Source organism: Zonotrichia leucophrys, chromosome 2 (assembly GCF_028769735.1).
Source record: "Zonotrichia leucophrys gambelii isolate GWCS_2022_RI chromosome 2, RI_Zleu_2.0, whole genome shotgun sequence".
NCBI lineage: Eukaryota > Metazoa > Chordata > Aves > Passeriformes > Passerellidae > Zonotrichia > Zonotrichia leucophrys.
In genome coordinates, this window is record NC_088171.1 from 119,904,400 (window position 1) to 119,926,448 (window position 22,049).

General features: G+C 39.5%; 2 protein-coding genes across 9 annotated transcripts in view; one reads left to right on the plus strand and one right to left on the minus strand.

Moving 5' to 3' along the window:
• The window catches only part of SULF1 (sulfatase 1), a 184,772-nt gene extending 179,910 nt beyond the window's left edge, over positions 1-4,862 (plus strand). For 7 of the 8 annotated variants that reach the window (XM_064706210.1, XM_064706208.1, XM_064706207.1 and 4 more), the window contains one exon: positions 2,509-2,683. In XM_064706210.1, the coding sequence (XP_064562280.1) occupies positions 2,509-2,539 (31 nt within the window). In that variant the 3' untranslated portion in view covers positions 2,540-2,683. Of the gene's footprint in view, positions 1-2,508 lie in introns of all 8 variants that reach the window. The other variant, XM_064706213.1, reaches the window with a different exon arrangement.
• A 2,804-nt stretch (positions 4,863-7,666) lies between these two features.
• SLCO5A1 (solute carrier organic anion transporter family member 5A1) overlaps positions 7,667-22,049 on the minus strand; it is a 73,434-nt gene continuing 59,051 nt past the window's right edge. Inside the window, exons 7-9 of the mRNA XM_064706214.1 lie at positions 18,541-18,782; positions 16,893-16,957; positions 7,667-15,652 (exon numbers count right to left, since the gene is read on the minus strand). Coding sequence (XP_064562284.1) covers positions 15,207-15,652; positions 16,893-16,957; positions 18,541-18,782 — 753 coding nt within the window. The 3' untranslated portion in view covers positions 7,667-15,206. The remainder of the gene's footprint in view (positions 15,653-16,892; positions 16,958-18,540; positions 18,783-22,049) is intronic.

The following is a 22,049-nucleotide window of genomic DNA, read 5'->3' on the forward strand; positions in this document are numbered from 1 at the left end:
GTGTGACACAAAGATCATGGAACAATTCCCAGTGCCTTCCCAGCTGTGAAACTTCTCTGAGACTGCAGAAACAGTGCCACATTTAGAGATCCAGAGTGAAGGACCATGTAGCTCTGACTCAGACTTTCAGCTATTTTGTAGGAATGCTGCAAATTCTTTGCTGATCTTCCTCCTGTGCAGCACAGCCCCATTGCCCTGCTGCTGAGCCTCCTCAGAAACCCTGTTCCTCTTCACTGGTCCCCAGATTCCCCACTGCCCAACCTGCCACCCAGCCCAAGCCTCTGTTCCCCTGCTGGGGATGGGCAGCAGAGGCTTCCCTGGGCCCAAATGCTCCTTTGTGGCTCCTGCTTTGTCCCCAGTGCCCTGGTCTGTCCCCAAACCTGCTGCCAGTCAAACAGCATCATCCTGTTCCAGTCCCTGCCATAACATAACAACCCACATGACTGTCCCTGCAACAGTTTGTTTTCCTATACAGGCTCTGACTTGGCAAAGGAAAAAAAACCCAAAACCCTACCAATAAAAATAATAACAGAAAAATTTAAATATCGTTGCATCTGCAGTGTGGTTAATGTCTTCAAGGCTTTAGTGACTAAATTCCTTGAAAAGCAGCCCCCTGCCATGATGTTTTCTAGGGCACTTTATACCTCTAAGCACCAGAAGAGTAAATCTTCTTTCTTGGAATCTCTGTGGTATTTAATTATCTTTTGTTCCAGGAAACAAATTATCCATAATGTGACATACAAAGATGGCTCTCATGTGGCCATGCCATGATTTCATTTCATTTCTCTTGCCTGCTTCAGGAAAGAAAGAAAGAAGATGCTCTGTCATAGCTGTCCTATAAAATCTAAAAAGCTTTTGTTTCTTCCTGAATCAGGAAGACTGTCAAATATTTGCCAAAAAAATTCTATAATTTTATATTTAAAAAATAAAATACTTAAATTTTATGTTGCAAAACATTTCCAATTAAAAGCAAAGGCTCAGATGTTTTCAAATAAGGAAAGTGTCTCCTTTTGGAGTGTAAGGCCCTACATTGTAAGAAAATATCAAGGTTTTTTTCTGACCATAATGGTATTTTTCTGACTTTCCATACGATGGACTAAATAGTGGAGAAATTCTTTTACTGTGAAATCCCAGGCTAGTAAGAAGCAAAGAATGTAATCTATGATAGACAAAAGTTGCATCTTCTGTTGTACTTAAATAAAGAGAAAAGAGAACCGGCAACTTAAAATGCGAACAGATTGATGGAGATGCCAAGACCCATCTTTGGGGATGCAGGGCTCAATTTGGATGAGGATTTGAGCTCAGTTCACATGGTTGGAATGTAGCCACTTGAACTTCTAAAGCAATTGCTACTAGTCTACCTGCCTGTACAATTTTCATGAAGAGAATAAATCATTATCAGTGCATTAATTACTAAAGATTTCCTGCAATATCATGTGCAAGGGCAAAATTGTCACTTTCCCTGGCAAATGTTTGCATTGCTTGATTTGTCCTTCCTTGTAGACCGCCATGTTGATAAAATCTTTCCAGTGAATTCAGTCTGCTCAGTAAATTAAATAAATTGGTGCTGTTCAGTGTTACTTTTCAATATAAAATGGGCTTCACACCCCAGGTGATAGAATCTAAGTCACTATAGTTATTGTAGCGAATTTTTAAAATATTTTGGAAATGGATTTCTTTTGTGTCTTTGTATTTTCTTCTGTGATCAATAAAAAATGCAGCTCTGTTGTTACTTATAGACCCATATCTATACCCTTTACTCAGACTTATTATTTGAAAAGGCTGCTAGATATTTTCTTTGAAAGCTTTTCTAAAAAAACCCAAAACCTTAAGAAGATTCTCTGTTTATATTTTAACACTATTTTACAAAGTGGTGCAGTCCTTTAAATTAATTCACACCATTTTTTACAGCTTTCATTTCCCCTAATTGCTCCATGTAAACTAAAATGAATGTTTATGAAATAGATTAAAACCCCCTTTAGCTGTAATTTACTAAATAAAATCTGTCTGGTTAGTTTGTAGACCATATTTTTAAGCTATCCAGAAACAAAATTCATGTGGGCATTGAAGTTCAGGTCACCAATGGCTTTCAGAGTTAGTCCCCTCTTTTATACATTGTTTGGGTATTGCATGTTTTGCTGGAGTGCTCCAGAAAGGCAAATGGATTATTTGCGTATTGAAACATTTTTCCTGCCTTGAAATATCAGAGGAAGGACTTATGTCTGAATGTCATCACAAAGCCTCATTAGACAAGATTTTGTTCTTTTTTTACTCTGCCCAGGGATGTAGCAGGAGACAGGGAGTCCTTGCTGTGTTTAGCAGGGGCTGTGAACATAGCCAGGGCCAGAACATTCCTCTGCTGACAGAAGAGGTGGGGTGTCCTACACTTTGAGCTACCTGCTTTATGAACGGGGTGCTTTCAAGCCAGTTGAAGTAGAAACACACATGGAAGCTTTGCTTGCACCTTTTATAGTGCTCACCAGTAGGCTTTATTCTTTCTTTCAACAGAGGACAGTTATGGGATGGATGGGAAGGCTAAGCTGCCCATTTTCACTGGCGACATTGACTGGCAAGGACTGGAAGACTTGTACAGTGTGAATGAAAGTGTATATGAATACAGACACAACTTTAGACTTAGTCTGGCTGACTGGACTAATTACTTGAAGGATGTAGATAGAATGTTTGCACTGCTGAACAGTTACTACCAGCAAAAGACACCAGGCAAGGATAACCCTGGTCGAAGCAACGGGGACGAATCATCCACGCCATTCACCTTGGTGGAAATGCCTTCTGCTGAGGAGTCCAGCGGCCTGACTGCAGAAGAGCTGCAGCTTATTGTGCCAACAGACTTTGCAGCCCTTGCTTTGAGCACAGTGAATTTAAGTCAGGAGAGGAAACTTGAATTAAACAATGATATTCCTGAGAAAAGTAGTTTGAATGACGCACACTGGAGAAATAGTCATCCAGCTGAAAAATGGATGGAGGATAAAGAATCGGACCGTTTTGATATGGATTTCAGTGGGAACGGTTTGATAGAGTTGGAGTCCCGGCATAGCTTCATGCTACAGCCCATCAGCATTCCTCAAAAAGACACTCATCAGGATGGTGACACTGTGGAAGATATATTTGAAGACCAAATGTATCTTCCCATGAGGTCTGATGAACCCTTTGTCCGTCAGACCGTAAATATATCCATTAGGGATTCACCTGTCAGTACCCAGGAAGAAGGAACTTTCTTAAAAAAAGCCAAACAGAGTCTTGCAGGAGAAAGTTCACAAATCCTAAATGCAGAAGGCAGTGCCTCAGCTCCACTCTCCTTGGATTAGATCAAGTTGTAAACCATTAAATAAGTTCTCCTTTTTCTTATTAGCAAACTAATAAAGGTAATCAAGACAACTGACATTCCATGTTTATTGTAGATACACTTTGCAGCTAAATTGAGCCCAGTTCAGTATTTGTCTCTGTGCATTTTTTTTTTATTCACATGCACATGCTTTCACTTCTCCACACTGGGAAGCAAGATTTCCAGTTTTCCATTAAAGGAAACAGTGTTAACTTTCAAATGCAGTAGCACATTCTCTGAAAGCTAAAAATTATTTCTTCGTAAAGAATGTCCAGGTCACTTTCTCTATTTCCAAATGATCCCACCATGACTAAGTGTTTCAGTTCACCCAGTATGCCTGCATAATGTCTTTTTTATCAATTATTTTAACCACTGGCAATTCTTAATGCCATGCTTTCAAGTGAAATGCACTTTTAAAATCTGTATGCCATACCATTTATGCATCTAATACCTTACAGGTTCTTAGCTTGCTCGTTGTCTTATGAAATTGTGAAACCAATAAACAGACTGACCTGAAAGAGGTAAACACCATGGATTGTGGAAACAGACTCTTCAAACACTATCTTAGCAAAAATATTGCATGTTTTTGTTGCTTTATTAAATTTACTCTCAGAAAGGTATGGCTAATGATTGTGAACTGTAGAAGGATTTGTTTAAATTGGATTGTTTCCCTATATGTTGATATTGTCAGTATTAAAATTCCGTTAATTTTTCTGACTTTTTTTTTTTTTTTTGCTGATACTGGTAAAAGGTTTACATCAGTACATAAATGTTTTTGTTGCCCCACCTGATTTTTATTATTCTGAGCAATATCTTGAAAGCATTATTATCATTTTGAGCCTTAAATTCTTTTTCTGTTTTGAACAGGCATTAAAGGGAATGATAAAATCACATTAGGTTTCCATTATTTTAGACACAAAAGGCACATGAGAGTTAAAAATTGTAGTTTAGTAATAATTTTTGCTGTTGTATTCTAAATATTTTCTTGAACTTTACCAAACATTAAATTGTATGAAGTATAACACAAAAATGACTTCGAAAATCTGTATTAGTCAAAATTTAATATTTTCCCTTGCTTTTTTATAAATTTCTAAATAATTATCCCCACAGCAACAAAAGAGAATTACCTCAAACACATGTAATTCCACAGTGTCCAACTCACGGGTGCATTTCCTACCTGTTACATGTTATTTAGTGTAGCGAATATTTTTTGGCTATTGCAAGCACTGCAGGTTAAACTTACATTCATTACATTGTATTTTAAGTTGAAACTTTTTTAAAAAGGAGATTCTTTTAGTAGGATTTTAATAATTTTAAGAAGCAGTCTTTTTGATGGACTCTGTAAATATGTTAAAATTACTAGTTCTTTATCTGATGTATGTGTCATGGGCTGATTGATAGAAACACATATTTATGGTCATGAATGATGCTATTTGTACATAGGTTTTAAGTTACTAGGATACAAACTGTGTTTTTAAATCTTGTATAATATTTCTGTGATACTTTTATAGTACAATTCTGGCTTCGGGAAAGTCTAGAAGCAATATTTCTTGAAATAAAAAGTGTTTTACTTTACCTGCTTCAGAGAAGTCCACATGATCCAGTTTTCCTCCTGAATAAGTTTTATTTCAAAAATATGTTGACAGTTTCAGTTTTACGCATCCATCAACATTAAAAGTGACAGGTAACAAAATAATACACAACATTCTTTTAGGGATAAATTATTCCTGGAGATGTGAGTAATGTATTTATATTTTTGTTTAAGACATGTTGTGATTTTAATTTTTTTTAATTCCAAATTCATCTGGTCCTTTCTTGCTTGAGCTCCATGCACCGAGCTGCACAGCCAGCAGCTCCCAGAAGTAATGAAATGTTTGATGGAGCCATATCTTGCTTTGCTGCTTTCTCTCCTCCCTGCACAGCTCTCGCTGTGACAGCACAGCACTGCAGACCAGACATGCAGTGCTTACCAAGAGTGAACCAAGTCAGGACTTGTGTCTCCTTGTACGAGAGTCAGCACAAAAAGGAACTTAGCTTTCAAGGTAAACTCTCTCTTTCATGAACTGTATGTTTCTTCATTGGCCTGTCAATAAGAGTACCTTCATACCTAAACTCAGCCTCTGAATCTGTGCTTCTTGAGCTCTTCTTTCATTTGCATAGTCCTGGGACTCTGATGCTCCTGCAGACAGAAGTTACAGGTGATGTTTGTGGGGATCAGGAAAGTGGATGAATCCAAGTGTTCAAAAAGCAGTCAGTGCAATGTCAGATAGAGCCCTGGGAGAAGTCTGCCCTGAAAGCACAGCAGCAAGCACAGGGTGTATCTCAAAGCAGGGTGCAGAGCAGGTTGAGCCAGTGAGTTTGGGAGGACTTGAAGGACAAAGGCAAATTGAAGCGAGGTCCCACACAACCACCTCTTGTATCTTTGTGCAGAGAATTATCCAGCACCAACAGTGTGCCCTACATTCTTTGAAAGTTCAGTTCTTTGAAAGAACCACGCAAGGTGCTTTCTCTCTTAATGCTGGGGCAGAGATAGGGAAGGGAATGGTGCAACTTAGTGAACCATGGATTCACCCCACTTGCCCTTCCTCCTTACCTGAGAGTTTAAAGTACTCATTGAGGAAATGGCAGAAAGGACATCTCTTTAGTTTGAAAGTTGTCTCCCTTCTTTCTTCTAGGACAGTACTCAGTCATCTAAACTATCAGCTAAACAGTGTCCTACCTTCTAAACCAGGTGGGAGCCCTTTTTACAGGTCTCTTACAGGAGTGTGGAGGAAAGAAAGTATAAAGGGCAATCATTCTGTAGGCAAGAGATGCAGACAGCAGCTAGCCCTGATCCTTGCTGTCTCGGAAGCTATAAGCTAAACCAAGTTAAAGAGGCCAAAATCTGTCATATCTCTAGGTACACAGCCTAGGCAGTGTGTTGCTGTCCCAATTTGTTTTGTGTTTCTTTCTGCACAGTACTTCTTTTCCCATAGCTGAGGCAGTCAAGTCCATGAGCAGTGCAGGGTGTGACTGTCAGGAAGCTTTTACAGGCAGTTGCAGGCTCAGGAATGAAGCAAGTGCCTAAATCTGGCACTGCTCCTCATATGGAGAAGGACCAAGAGGATTACCTTCCTAGCTTTTTGTGATCTGCAGAGCAGGAGATACGTGTCTATTCAGAAAGGCAGTACATAGTCCATGACTTTCTGAAGGGCTCCTGGAGATGGACAGAACTTTAAAACTGGCACATCTTTGGGAAGTAGCAATGTTATGCAAAAAGTTCCCTCTGGAATCTAAGATAAAGCAGCCAGTATTGTCCTCACATCCTTGGACAGTGTGAGGCACTTTTTGAGACCCCCTAGCAACTGAGAGCACTGCAGAAGAGCAAACTTGTGTAGTGCTTCAGTTCCAGAACTAGACATAGAATCACAGACTGGCTTGGGATAGAAGCAGCCTTAAAAATCATCTGGTTCCCACCCCCACCATGGGCAGGGACTGACTTAGAGCTGTTATCAGAGGTGAATCCTAGTGTTACTGAGGTAAATCCACACTAGCAGCTTTGCAAAACACAAAGAAACAAACATACATTTGGATCAAAGCATTATTCTGGAGTTCAGCCACCTGTAGGCTTTTGTGACACTTGAGGGAAGGTATTTCAGAGTGCATATCTGAGCACTGACCACCTCCACTCTCTGAGCCAAAACCCTTGAGATGCCTGCAGCTGTCTACACTGAAGTCACACAGGCACAGTCAGAGGGGATCTGTGTAAAACAGTCAGGGCTGAGAACCCAAGTGCCACAACAGCCTTGTCCAAGGAAATGTGCCCAGGACTACAGCCCTGAGCAGCCGTGGCTGCCTGGCTACATATGATGATGTAAAAACTTCTTCCTTTAGTCTCAGCAAAGCCCAATCCTGTTTGCGTGCTCTGACATAATTTTTCAGTGAGAACCGATGTGCAGTAAATAGGGTACAAGCCAGGGAGTAATTCCAGCAATGATGTGTCACACCGGGGGGGATGCAGTGCCAGCACTGTGTCCCTGTGCCGGGAGTGTGCCGCAGCCGCTGGGGCAGCAGGTGTCAGTGCAGAGCCGCGCCACGAGCGCCTCCGTCTCCCGGAGCCTGCGTCTCTCCCGGGCTGTCAGCACTGCCGGGGCTGCACCTGCTCCGTCCTACACCGGCAACAGCACCTGCGATGTGCTACAAATACAATCTCATCACTTTCCTTGGTGTAACACTGGAAATGTGCAGGGGGATCTGAAAGATGATTTTTTTTGTGTGGTTATATGTATTGGAAATGAAAACATGCAAGTCTTACTTTGAAATCAGAGAGGATCTGGACCCAATCAACACACATGATATGCTATTTTTTATTTCCAAGTATCAAGTATTCAAGAGTTTGTTTTGTAAACACATGTTTACAACAGATGCTGACAGTAGGTTTCATTAAATCATGGGTTATATAACTTTAAAATTACTCTAAGCTCTGATGAGAAATAAATATAAATTTAAAAAAAAAAAACCAAACATACAGGAGCCTAAAGTATGCAAAAATACCCAGCATAAACCAATTCTCTTTTTACCACAGCACAGCACCCACACACTCATACCATCAGACATACTCTACAAATTTCCTTAATACTCTACACATTTGCTTAATAATGAGTTTTTTAAAAACTAAACAGTTACAGGCAGTGTGCCCACTCCATGCTCCTACAATACTCCCCAGACTGTTGCTGTTCTGCACAAATCATTTGGTAGAGGTATGCACTGCAGCCAGGGGCCAAGCTCCCGTGTGCTCGGCTGGTGAAAAGAGCAGCTCTTCCTTCAGAAAAGCCTCCACTCAATGTGTATCTCACTGACACAAAATTTTCTTCTTTTTTTTACTAAAACTCAGCTTTGGGTCATTTTGTACATATTTGTTTGTTTTGTTTGGAAATTTCCCTCCAGGTTTTCAAATATGGAGTTTGCTACAGAGGCAAATTTTCTGGCCTGTCGGTCAGAAGTGTGATTAGTGCTATTAGTGCTTTCAGTGCTATTTGGAATACAGACACCTGCCCTGCATGAGCAGCTCAGGCACAGTAAGACAAAAAAATTATGGTTCAGAATTCAAAATGGAAATTTTGTCTTCAAGATTTTAAAACCAAACCCCCATTTTGTAAATCATAGCTCACTTTCAAGTCAACCAGATTTGGCCTTTTTCCATTCCTACAGATAGAATTTGCTCTTATTCTACCCCTCTCTTTCTGGTATTCCATGAAAGAACATTCATTTTTCAGATTTCAATCCTTGTTTTAATTCAAACACTTGCTAATATTGCTCGGGTAAGTGGTTCCAGAATTTAGCCCAGTGTTTCTTATCATTACTACAGAATTTATTTTTAGCCCCTGCTTAAGCAAAGCAACTAAATAAAGTAACATGCTACAGCAGGCTGAATACATTCTACATGAGGCTTCTGTGCTCTCTGTAGCTTTTACTTTACCTAATGATGCTTGGCCAAATCCTACACAGACTCCTGAAACTGCTTACCCACAGAAGAGCTAGGCAGGAATTGGCCCACCAGGAATTACAAACACTGTCTTTGTTGGAGCAGTCCAGACTTTAGGAACAAAACACACACAGTTGCATCATGGACATGCCTTGAGTATGTCATTTAAGTCATAGTGAATACATCATAAAATACTTCAGTACCTATTTAGCACCACAGTGTTGTTTAGTCTTTTGTCCAGAGATTATTAAGCTGTCTCACCCTTCCTCAAGGTGAACAACATTTTGGATGCTTTTTGTAGCCCTTCATGAATTCCACAGCATCTCACCTACTCTATATAATGAACAAAACACTGTTACAGGATAACATTGTGACAACAGGTTTGAGATTGGGAAAAAAAAAAATACAATACACACAATGGATAATGCAATAATTAGAAAAGTAGAACAGAACCTGGATAAATAAGCATCTATTCTGTAACACTTGAAGTCAAGAAAACTTTGGAGATAGTTTGAAATTGCAGAGCTACATCTGTGTTTAACAGGCTGTATTAACAAAAAAGATAGCTGAGCTGAAGGACTGGAGGAGTGACTCCTAAAATTATTAACTGCAGTTATTGACTGCAGTTTATTGCAACGAATATGGCTATGGGATATGGGTAGTGTTAACCTTCCTCCTTAATTTCTGCAATAAATTATGAGGAAAATATAGGAAAAATGTCCTTCCTGAGAATCAGGGAGGCTTCCAAACCTTTGGCCACACGGTAACATGTATTAGTGATATGCAGTGTAAAGGAGACAAACCCCATGAACCCAGCCATATCCTGTCCTCACACTGCAGGCCCCACATCTCTACTCTGTGACAATGTTTACATGCAATCTTTTTGAATTGTTATTTGTCAAACAACATCTTAAAAGAAAAAAAAAAAAAGAAAGCCCTAATTCCCTACAAAATAATAAATCTACCACCATGATGTCGACTGTCCATTTTGTAAGTACTCTGAAGGGATGAAAACGCCCCAAAACCAAGTCCAGTATGTGAAGAACCTGAAATGTGCTGATTACAGGTGTAACCTATAAGTAGCAAACACTCTGTCCAAAGCAATGACAATGCAGGTTGCAGTCCTGGTAAATCTCTGTTACCAGCTGCTTTAAGCCCTGGAAAGCAAGCACAGCTGGATGGCTTCAGCTGGGGGAGCCCAGATTCTGAAGAATGCAGCATGGCATCTCCTAAGCCATTGCAAAAGACACATTACTGAGAAAACAGAAAAAGATGAACTTGTTTAGGAAGCTTTTGTCTTTGATCTCCAAAAATAGCAGTAATAACCAGTGAATAGAGTATAAAAGCTAAACAAGCTTGATATTCCCTAGTTCACACACACTTGCTAAAGCACCAGCTTGTTAACTTCCAACACAAGGTATGGCCTAGATCTTCAGCCTCAACATTGGAGTGGTGAGACCAAGAATCTGGCTCCAAAATAGCAGTAAGACACTTTGGACCTATTTATCATCAGTTTTATGTCAATAGAACACCATGAAGAGCTGTGGTATCACATGCACAGCAAAGTGTAGTAAGGCAGCAATTATTCAGGCATTTTGGGGGGAAAACCTGCAAGAACAGTGCAGAAGGTGGAAGGTGCTCACCCCTGTCCCAAACATGCTCTCTGAAGCTCCTCTGAGCAGGGAGCGCTCTGCTCCTCCGTTTGTGCGGGATAATGACAATTTGTCATCTGAACCTCTAGCTCCAAATTCTGTGAAAGGGCTCAGTTTGAGTCTACAGCATTACCTGAGCAATTTCATTGGCTCTAAGGTCAGAAGGATGCCTTTATTTAATTTATCTCCCCATGTAACACACAGGTTTTCAGGCAGAAATTCATAAATAAGTGAATGGCAGGAAGAGTGAGAATGAATCTTAGACCATTCCCACAAAATATTTTGAATTTGAATTCTATTTGAAAATGACAGCCTTCCTCCATTGCTGGATATGTAAGCAGCCACACCTGAATGCCACAGGAGAGTGCTCAAGTGCTACTTTGTGCTATTCTGGTTACAGCTATCACTGAATCCATGGGGGAAATGCTCAGCAGAGAAATATTCTTTGGATAAATGAATTTCTTTTTGAATGCAGACAGGATTCAGTCCAATACTTACAACTGTGCTCTATTTTCAAGTGCATTACTTAAATATATAAATTTACCCACATATTAAATGTTCTGCTGGATCAGAGCCATAATGAATTTGTAGCTAATACTACAAATTATAAGCAATACTAAAAAACCCATATATTAATTTAGGACCTTTCAAATGTATATTTCTAGTATTTAGTAGGAGACTTGTGCCTCCACTTATGTAACAGTAAGTTCTGAAGAACTGCATGTTACTATATATACTTTTAAAGATATATAGACAGGCCAAAGAACTGAAAGTTTCTGAATAAATACAAATTGCATCATAATATTCAAAGGTTCTTGCAGCTGCTCACACTGTACTGAAAGGCTATAAAATGTCATTGGCTCCAAATTATACCGTATTTTATCCAGTATGCTCAAGGAGAAGAAGGGAAACCAAAACCAGGGGGCTTTTGACTAAAACTGGAACATGGACAGTCCCACTCTCCAGATTACTCCAGCCCTGCAAAGATCTACAAATTATCTCCTGAGGGTGCTGCATTCATGAGCACCTAAGGCCATGGCTGCATCCAGTCTCAAGTTTTCTCCTTTTTGAGGAAGCAAGAGTGAATGGGAAGCTAAGCAGGGACAATTAACCTGCTCACTCAAGTCCATGTATTTGGGTACTCCTCCTCTCATGTTCCTCACCCTAAATCAGGACAAAGTGGTGGAAGAGAGATTTGGTCTGTCCCTATGAGGGCATGGTGGCACTTTGGCCATCACCAGATGTTGCTCCATATTATCAACGGCTGGTAAGCTGCAGGCAGGTGAGCTGGGTTTGCTTCCAACAGCAGCCTGTGGGTGAGCAGCAGGACACCTGCTCCACCTTTCCTCGGATTCACTGTTCAGCAACAGAGAGGGAAAGTGGCAGAAATTGCAACCTGATGGAATTTTATGTTGTGTGGGGAGAGGATCTCACAGTAGGAAGCCAGCATGGCCCCTTCACCAGATGACAAGCAAAGTTGTGTTTTAGCTCTGTGAAGTTGGTTCAGCACCACGTGTCCAACACAACACTGCAGGGGTGCACTCAGTGCCTGGAGATGCTGCTTCCTCCAGCAGTGACAGCCTCAGAACACAGGGCCTGGTCAGCAGGTCTCAGTCCACACACCAGTCAATGGTAATGCTGGAATTAACATTTCTAGGAAGGGAATGTGCTTCCCCTGCATACCCTTATTGGCTTAGTTTACACTGTTACAGATTACTCAATCAAAAACTGGCCAGAGTCTGGGTTTTCTTTCTTTCAGAGGATGCTGACTAAATTGATTTTATAGAAATTTATTTGTATTGACAAAATTATCTTTATCCAAAACCAGGAAAAAAATTGTTTGAAAAGCAAGGAATTACATTTTGTTTTGCATGTAATACTTGAAGAAAAATTAAAATGTATTTTCCAATTAAAATTGAAAGTATGTAAAGAAGGCTTTTTCAGTATTTCCAAAGTTAACATCTTTTTTTCTACATTCCTCTTTTTCAACCATTTAGGAAATATGAATGTTCTTGGAAGCTGAAGGGTCAGGATATCCTAAAAAACAGATGGTTTCCATTGCAACAAGCTCTGAAATCCCCTGAAAGCTCAGAAACAGCAGCAGCTGCAGAAGTGTCACTTTTATCACTCTCATTCTTTGGCATCAGTGCCATTAGTTCCTGACAATCGTAATCTGTTCTTCCTTGGTTTTTGTATGGAACTGAAGCACACAGGCATGAAATACAAGAGATCAGGACAGATGATTAATCTTCAGTCTTTTACAATTCCCTAAACGCTCTGTTCCTGAGGTATTTGAAAAGATTGTCACTCTTCACTTCTCCCTGTGATGATTACAATGGGGAAGTGATAAAAATGGATGGGGGCTGGGCTGCAATTACACTTTGTCATACTACTTTGCCAATTTTCGCCATGGTATAAAATTCTTGGTGCAACAAGCATTTGAGACTGAAGCAAAAGAAAACATTTTTATCATCTATTCTGATCTCATATAGCAAATATATATACATATATATATATATATATATATATACATATACCAAACACCTTGGAGCCAAGGAAACTTATTTCTCAGGACAAGAAGTGTAGAAGCCAATTATCTCAGGAAGTGGGTACTAACTGAGGACATGTTGTATCCAGTGGCTGCATAAAAGGAAAAGACATTCTCAGGCTTAACCCAAAAAAGGCTGTTAATATGGACAGAATAGTAGGAAGAAGTCAAAACAATATTCCTCTATATTTGGGGTAGAAGAATTGGAGTTTTCAGACAGGAAGAGTAAGAATTGTTACAAACTACATAAACGGACTGACACATTCTGAAATAAGCAGCCCATGGGTAGTCTCATGTGCTGGTCAAGAAGATCCAGATGATGACAAAAGGCAGCTGGCAAAGGCAGAGAGGGAAATCTACTCTTCCCAGGACAACTCAATGGATGCCAAGGAGAGTACTGCCTCTATTTTCAAGGACTTGGTTCTATATAATGTTTGATCAATATACATGTTCTAAATTGAAAGATTAAATCAGGAATAACTGTTCAAAAATATGCAGAAGCTTTGCTCTTTCCTATTTATTTTCACACAAGTTCTCTATTCAGCAAAATGCAAACCAGACTATCACTGAGTCCTCTGAAAAGACTGCTTTTTCATTTCCTACACTTCTAAGACTTCCCCTGCAGGGCACAACACAGCCTTGACTTCCCAGTGTCCAACTGACATAATTTTCTGCCCTTTGAGACATCATTAGTTCCTCACGAGCAAAGCCTCCAGAGCAAGAAATGAAATGCCAAGCACATTTGATCAGAAAGTTTCAGCATCTCCCAGGGAGAGAACACACTGGAGTAATTTGGAATAAACAAAGGCCACATCACACCCTATGAGTCCACACTTGCTGATAATTTCTATTCTTAGCTCTTCACCCGGAGGGCCAAAGGAGAGACAACTCACCCTTTGCCTTCACAGGAGCTTTCAGTGAAGCTGAGAAAAGGAAAGGCAGACGTGTGGGACACACCACACAAGCAGGAGCTGTCCCACCAGCCCGTCCAGCACCGGGCAGCTGCAGAGGCAGAAGCAGAGGGTGTGAGCCAGCCTTCCTTGCCAGCTGCCCGGGGTGCCAGGGTGCTCAGTGCCTCGCAGTGCCAGGAGCGGCACCACGGTGGGCAGGCTGCTGGCAGCCCCTGAGGGCTCCTCTGCTCCCTCCTGCAGCCTCAGCTCTGCTGCCACTGACCCAGACACCAGAGGAGGCCACCAGCCCTCCCTGGGGACTTTCCCACTGAAGCTGAACTAGACTGGCATGCAATTCTGAAGGACAGCCAAACTTCCTATCACACTACACCCAGCTGTTTTCTTCTCCAGGATTTGGTGCTAGTAACACCCACCCAAATAACATTGCAGAAATATGCACATATCTGCTCTGGTATGCGTGTACAATTCCATGTTGATGTTACTATAATGAAAGTTTACATGTTAATGTTACTATAAACCAATACTGAAGTTTTGTACTTCAAGCATTACAGTACCCTATATACTTTGTGAAGAATGACTACATCCCATCAGGTGAAAATTAATGCACATTTTGACAGGATAAAGATGTTACAACTCAACATTTGCAAACATTACCTGATGCATAACTCTTGTATGGCTTGACATGTTATTAACAGTACTTTAAATGTTATGTTTTAATTTAATGATTACGCCTGAAAATAGCCCCTTTCAAATTCAGTTGCAGTAATGTCTTTAAAAGCAAGCTTTAAACTTAATTTGCTGCACATACAATTATCCAAATAAGTTGCATAGTTTAAATAAGTTCAGTTGTGCTTTGTAGCAGAACTCACAGTAATTACTCATCTCTTAAAAATACAATTTGCAGATACGAAGTTGACAATACATTTAAGCATTTTTGTGAGTCTAGACATCAACGATGTGAGTTTTTGTCACTCTTCCACTGACTTCTGCTGTTCGTAACACCTCAACTTTACAATGATATTAGATCAGAGCATGGACATTTCATGGACACATCTGAAATAATTACAAACACAATTTTTAAAACTCCATTGTCGGGAGGAGAGAAATAAGAACTCGGGTTGGTTTGAGGTATCCAGCCCTCAGGAACATATTATGGTTGTTTGCATCAAGCTTTGTTGGTTTTATCACATGTTACATTTAGATTAAAAATAGAAGGCACAGGTGTTTTACAAGGCGCCGTAACTAAGTCAACCAACAAAACTAAATATTACATTACCAAGCCAGGGGTCTATATCTCAACAGTGACTTCTTCCAATGCATTTTCACTTGAGGAATTTATTGCTTCTGAAAAAGGGCCGGGGTAGGTCTGTGCTAAGCAGTTCATTCCTTGTGCCACACTCATGTCTCCTTGGGAACTGAAGGTAGGGCAGGATCTAGTCCGTGCATAGTTTTGTTGGGATCCAGCTTGTCCAACCATCTCACTCACAGTGTTCACCGGTGAAGCCCTCCAACTCTGTCTCAGCAGTTGTTCTTCTTTACACTTTAGGGAATACCAGGCCAGGAAAATAAAAAAGAATCCCACAAACTTGAGAGCAGCTGCCAACCCGAAGTAGACAAAACGAAACGAGGTGACATCGTATTCCCAACAAGATCCTTGTACGCCGCAATCCTGCTGCCAAAGCATGCACGTGGTGTCAATAACAGCCCCAAAATAAATTGGAGTGGGAATGTAAGCTGAAACAAAAATAGCAAGAGAAATAATGTGTGTTAGCATATTGTGGAAAACTCCTAAAGAAACTATATGCCCCAGCCAAAGACTGTAGGTTGAACATTTTTGAGATTTCTACACTGCTCTTCTCCCAAGAAATGTAAAACATGGAAAACTGGCCAGCCAATCTCCCCACCAATACTATTTACCCCACATATGAAACCTATCACAAATGGGAGAGAATTGAAAGAAGCCAATGCAGCAGCACCTTACAACATGTACTTCAATCTGCTGTCCCCAAATAGCTCAAATAGCTTGAGCTATTTGTCCCCCCCAAAAAAATCCAATTTTGTTCTCAGGTAGACAGAAGGTGAAACACATTATCTCCATAACATTACCTGCTGAACATCCTTTGCCCATGAGCTGGGAAAGGTGCTGTTTTTAGATTAAGATGAAAAAGCACTGAAGATCACAAAATGTTTCTGAAGATAGATGTAAGGGCTAAGACCATTAAGATTATAAATTTCCTTTTGAACAGATCTTCCCAAGAAACAGACTTTAACTTCTAAGGCAGCTAAAAATGCAGCCAGTCCAATGAATGCTCCTGCATTCTCCAGAAATACACCTTTAAAATGAGATTGAAACATCCTCCCTCAAACAAAACTTGAAGATGCAGCTTCATGGGCTTCTCCTGTTCTCTTAGAATAGACCCTGATTGCTCTAGTCATGTATTTCATAGTAGCTGAACACCTGAGTGTGTTCTTTATGGGCAGGATTTTAGAAATGCAAGAGCTTGAAAGAGAATGCTTTGAAAACTAAAGATTTTTAACATCTATCCATTTTTGCTTTGAAACACTTGAAAGACATTAAATAATATTAGAAGACATTAAGACATTAAATAGCAAATGCTTATTTTAAAAATTAGAAAAACTATTGTTATTGCTGAAAGCAACAGAATTCTAGTTTTGAAAGCTAAAAAATCCTTATAAAATAATATTTAGTAACTATTAAATTTTAAATACAATTTGAAAGAGCAAAAATTTACCTTTTTGTGAAACTATGTTGTTCTAGAAAGTCAATAACCGAAATAAGTAAATTAACCACATTTTCAGATGCAATTTTTTCAGAAGTTATTAATTTTAATTTATAGTTCCTAATACAGTTAGCCAAGCAATTAGTAGCAGATTTATGGCATTTTAATACTTTTATGATGCATTTGAGCTGAACACGGCCTTTATGGAAATGGTGAGCTACTGTTGGACTTACCAAGAGTTCTTAATAAAACAAACTGCATTCCTAGCGCAAAGGGCCGCTCCCCATCTTCCACAGACCTGGCAGGTGAACACAAAACTCCAGTGAAGGAACAGTCATAACCCATCATCATCCTGCTATGTTCTGGCTCCACCTCATGGCTTTTTTCTCAGCTATAGAAAATCTTTGTCTAAATTTCTTGTCTTTAGCTTCTACTATCGTTAACTCCTACTGCTAGGAAAAAATACAGCCAGCCCCTCCTGGACCTGTTTAATCAAAATCTCAGTCATGTCTTTTGACCTTTTTTTACCTGTATAAGGGCTGAAGAATTTGATCCAAACACATTAAGGAAATTCAGAGAATCCACACAAAATGTTTATGGCTTGTCATGATAATTTTCTATTATTTCATTAGTCCTAATTTATTTTTCTTAATATTTTGAGGTAAATTAGAATTCATAGATAACTGAATTGTTGAAGGCTAGACTCAGTTTTTGAATTTAACAAATCTGTGTGGAGCATAAGCCCTTTGGAGTTACTTTAAAAAAAGTATCAGTACAAACATCCAAACAGTCTCTTTAAATACCTTTTCAATTCAAATAATACAAGATTCCTTCCAGTGGTTTCAAAGGAAAAATGTCAAGCTTACAAAGACTAAATACAAAGTAACGAAATTCCACACTGCAACTACAGTTTCAGTAAACCACAGATCATCTACTGATTTTGAAATATTTTTAAGTCTTAATCTAAAAGTCTTAAGATTGACAGCCTCTAATGACATTGAAATACACTATAAAAACACACAAAAAGTCTGCAGTCAAAGTGATGCAGCTGTGAAACAGTTTTGAAGTCAAGAAACTGAGAAATTAGAGAACCAACTTCTGCCACATGCACAAAGCTCAATATGTGGTTTGGGACAGCAGGTGTTACTGTCCATGTGTCTGGGCCCCCGTTTTTTGTACCGAGCAGTACAAAATCCTGTTGGAGATGTCCCTTATGTACCACACTAGTGTGAAGTTCACTGCAATATTGGTCTTCATTTGTCTTTGCTAATTGCAATGCAAGGGCAATATTTTTTTTTATTACTATTATTTTACATGTGGGAAATCCAGAGACAGAAGTCAGAAGTCTCTGAATCACAACGGTGCTGTGCACACTATAGCTGAGGTAAGGCTGAGCAGCTGGAATTCTGATGTGCCCAGCCCAGAGTGCCTGGCTTCAATGTTCCAACAGTGACCCTTACAACCATTCTGTGGATTCTTTGAAAGGCAAACTGGAAGGAAAAATTCCTCAATGTCAGAAAAGGATAATTTTAAGTACTAACTTTTTTCATTTGCATCTGAAAATCCAAACCATTGCTCTAAGAAGGTTGAAAATTTTCCAGGAGTTATAATTTTCTTCCACAATATTTTGCTTGTTTTCTCTTTATAGCACCTTTACTGCACACTTCATGTTTCCTAACGCAGATTATCGTATTACATATTCTAAATAAAGAGTTCACCCTATCCCTGTCAGCCTTTTCACTTTTTAAGGCTACAAGGGTTCTATTCACTTTTTAAGGATACCCAAGAATTCTATTCACTTTTTAAGGACGCACAAGCTTCACAGGAACTGATGATGGCGGGCACGTCAAAAATACTTAGGAAACATCTCGGAGCTCTCACCTGAGCGTCACTATGACTGCTGATGGCTGGGCACAGGCTGTTATAAGGGTTACAATGAAGAGGAATATGAGGAATGGGATGAGTGTGTTGCAGGTTCGGTCACACTTCCCAGACACAGCGTAGCCGTTCTCGTTCAGGTAGGTTTTGACGATCACCAGCCGGAGCTGACTGCGCTGGCCCACCGTGGGCGGAGTGATCACCTGGCGGCTCTGCACACAGGCACATTCTGTGTAATTCCTGACCTGCGAGAGCAAGAAAGAGCATTTCCATGTGAAAAATATGTGTAAGGAAGACATTGCAAATAGACATTGCACAACAGGCCTGTGGTACTTCTCAGCTGAGAATCTTCTGCCTTGAGCATCATTATCCCAAGCACAAGCAAAGTTACATCTCCAAGTAATTTTAAAGCTGGCCAGGACTCTCTGTGATGAAGTTGCTTTTCCATTGCTTTATTTCTCTGAGTTTATTTTTAAAAATCTGAACATATTTGGGAAATATTGACAAAACAATTCAATCACTTCTGACAGGGAGGCTGGAGAAAAATATTGTTTCCATTGTACTACAAAAAATGTGAGGAAACGCTCTTCGGGCAGCAGTGAAAATGCCATATTCTGAAATTCAGCAAGCTGCTGACTTTCATATTCAGGCAGTGTCTTCTGCCATGTTAATGGAAGGCCAGATCTGGCCAAAGAGCAGCAAGCTGCACTTTATGCTTCAAGCTCAGGACTTTCCACCTGGATGTGGGCGTAGATCAGGCCAGAAGCAAAACCAGAGAATAAAGGGAAAGCAGAGACTAAAAGAGTGAGACTGGAGGACTCACTGAGAGATCCCTGAATGGAACAAAGAGAATGAAATTAAGATGAAGAGACTGAAAAAAGAAGTAGCATTTCACAAGCAAACAGGACTGTGACTTGAACAAGGGGAGGAAGGGCTAGATCAGAAACAGGCTTCTTTCACATTTATGTTACATCTATTTTCATCCGATATACGGCAAAGGGGTATGCAGCAGACCAGTATACTCCAGTGCTACAGAAGAAACTGGCCAGGACATATGCAATGTTATAGGAAGGAGCTTTCTGTTTCAATATTTGCATTTATCAAACCTTGTACCACACCGGCACAGAATTACAAAATCATCTTAAGATAGTGAATTTGAGCACTTAGACATCAAGACATATCCAAATCATGGCAGTTTGTAATTTTTAATGTACACCTTTATAAGCATCTATGCCATCATATAGCCTCACACTTTCTTCCTCATGGGATTTAGCTGAACATCTTAATAATGCATCTATTTATCCAATATTTTACCTCCTATTTTCAAATGTGACTTCAGGTACTTTTTTTCCTCAGACTAAGAATATTCCACTACAAAGATGAAAGGACTCATATTTCATTTGGATTTTTTATAACATTCACTATTACAGCTTAACTCTTTCAAAAAAGAGTCATTTATCTTCAAAACAGTTATGAAGTATTGATGTTATCTCTATTTTGTAATTAAGTAACTGAAATGGATCAAAGATTTCACAAACATGGGTGACTAATTTGAGACAACTGGAATCCTTTTGTTCAGAACATTTTCCATTATACCCAACTAAATATATTCTAAATGTAAACTTCAAATACAGATTGAGGCAGCCCATCTACAAGTGACACTTCTGTTTGTTGCTCATGTTCATCATCCAGAACATGAAGAATACAAGAATAATGACCAATGGGGAGAAGTTCTGTTTAACTGACTTGCCCAATATCACTTAGAAACAAAACCAATGACAGATTCTGGTTTCCAAAGGCAGCACTCCACTCTAACATCACATGAGTACCAGATTTCTTTCTGCAGTACCTCACCCTAAACTCTTTATTGCTTCCAAATGCAAATGCCAAATAGGAATCCTACAGAAATTAGATCTTTTTATCACACGCTCTTTATTCATCACCAGAGAAACTAAGTCTGTGTATTAAATAAGACAGATATAGCATGACAGAAGTATTAAGAGTATAGGAATAGATATATGCATAAATATATATTTATAAAAAACAGGCATGAACTGTACACTGGTATCCTTTCCTCTTAGTTTGAACTTTTAAATGGTTAATTTTGAAAACATTCTATGTTATAAACTTAAATCCAAATATTATATGTTAGCAACATTTTGTGTGTTATACAGTGGCACTAACTCACATTTTTGCTGTTTTTAAAAGCACCATACAAAAAGGATTATTTAATCCAAAAAAGTTCCTTTTCCAAGCAATGCCAGCTCTATTCTATTCACCATTAGCTACTGAGTTAAAACTTCAGACAGCATCTTTTCTTAAATCATAAGATGCAATAGCATGTTTCACAATCTGTAGAGCACACACTCCCAGAATATCTCCCTACTAAATAAATTAATAGTGCTGGTTCAATATCAGATGAAATGCAACAAAGACCAAGCCTGTCTCAGTCCAGGAAAAATTAGATTATATAGACACTGAAATTTAACCACAGGCTCACACTGCAGGCTTTTCCAATTGATCAAAACAATTTTCTACTAAAAACCAGCAAGATAATCTAAATAAGAAAAAAAAAATAAAGGGAAACTAATCTGTTCTCAGTAGCATCTATGTATGAACAGGATTTTTCAGACCACTATCCAGGCAACCTGAGAAAACACAATGCTGGACCTAACATCCTTCTGCTCCACAGGCTGGTTCATGACTGCAAACTGGGAGACTGATACTTTTTAAGTAAGCTTTCTGGAAAGCACAATCAAGGCCTAAGAAAGTCAATGTTTACATTACTTCTGTCTTTTGTTAATTATCCTTTTGTAAAGGACAGGCTGTAACAGAAGAATTTAAGAGTTCATTTTTAAGGAAACTAATATGACCATAATGCTCTGTTGATACTTAAGTCAGATTCTACTTTTCAACTGTCTTCTTGTGCCCAGTCCTGGAAACTGCCAATTTTCCAGTTTGGTTTTACTAGCAGGATGTCCTTCTCCAGTTCAGCATAACTAGAATGTTGGGTTGTAACAAGCAATGTATGTCCAAGAAAGAAAGTGGATTATTAACACCTTAAAAGTTCTTGTTACTTGAGTTTGATGACAACCTTCATTTAGCCTGGAAGAGGTTTAGAAAAAGGCCATGGAATTGGTAGAACTGTTTTACAAGAGCAGAATACATGGGTAGTCTTTTCCTAGCCCAGGCAAACCACAGACCTATCAGTGCACTGGTGCAAGTGCAAGAGCTACTTGGGCAAAATGATGAGGCTGACACAAACACCAATGACTTCAAACAAATCCTAACTAAATTTAAACACCAATTTAAAACACTTCCAACTACCTGAAGAGTTAAGTAGTTCCTTCAGTTCAGAGAGGGAGTCATGAAAATGCCCAAACTGCTCTAAAAGGTAAGAGTGAGCTTGAAGAAAGACAGTTTGACATGTCTGCCTATTTTGGCAGAGAGCTGAGTTGGATGACACTGACCCAAGGTACCCCCTCCAAGCCCCGCAGGAGCAGCAGGCACGC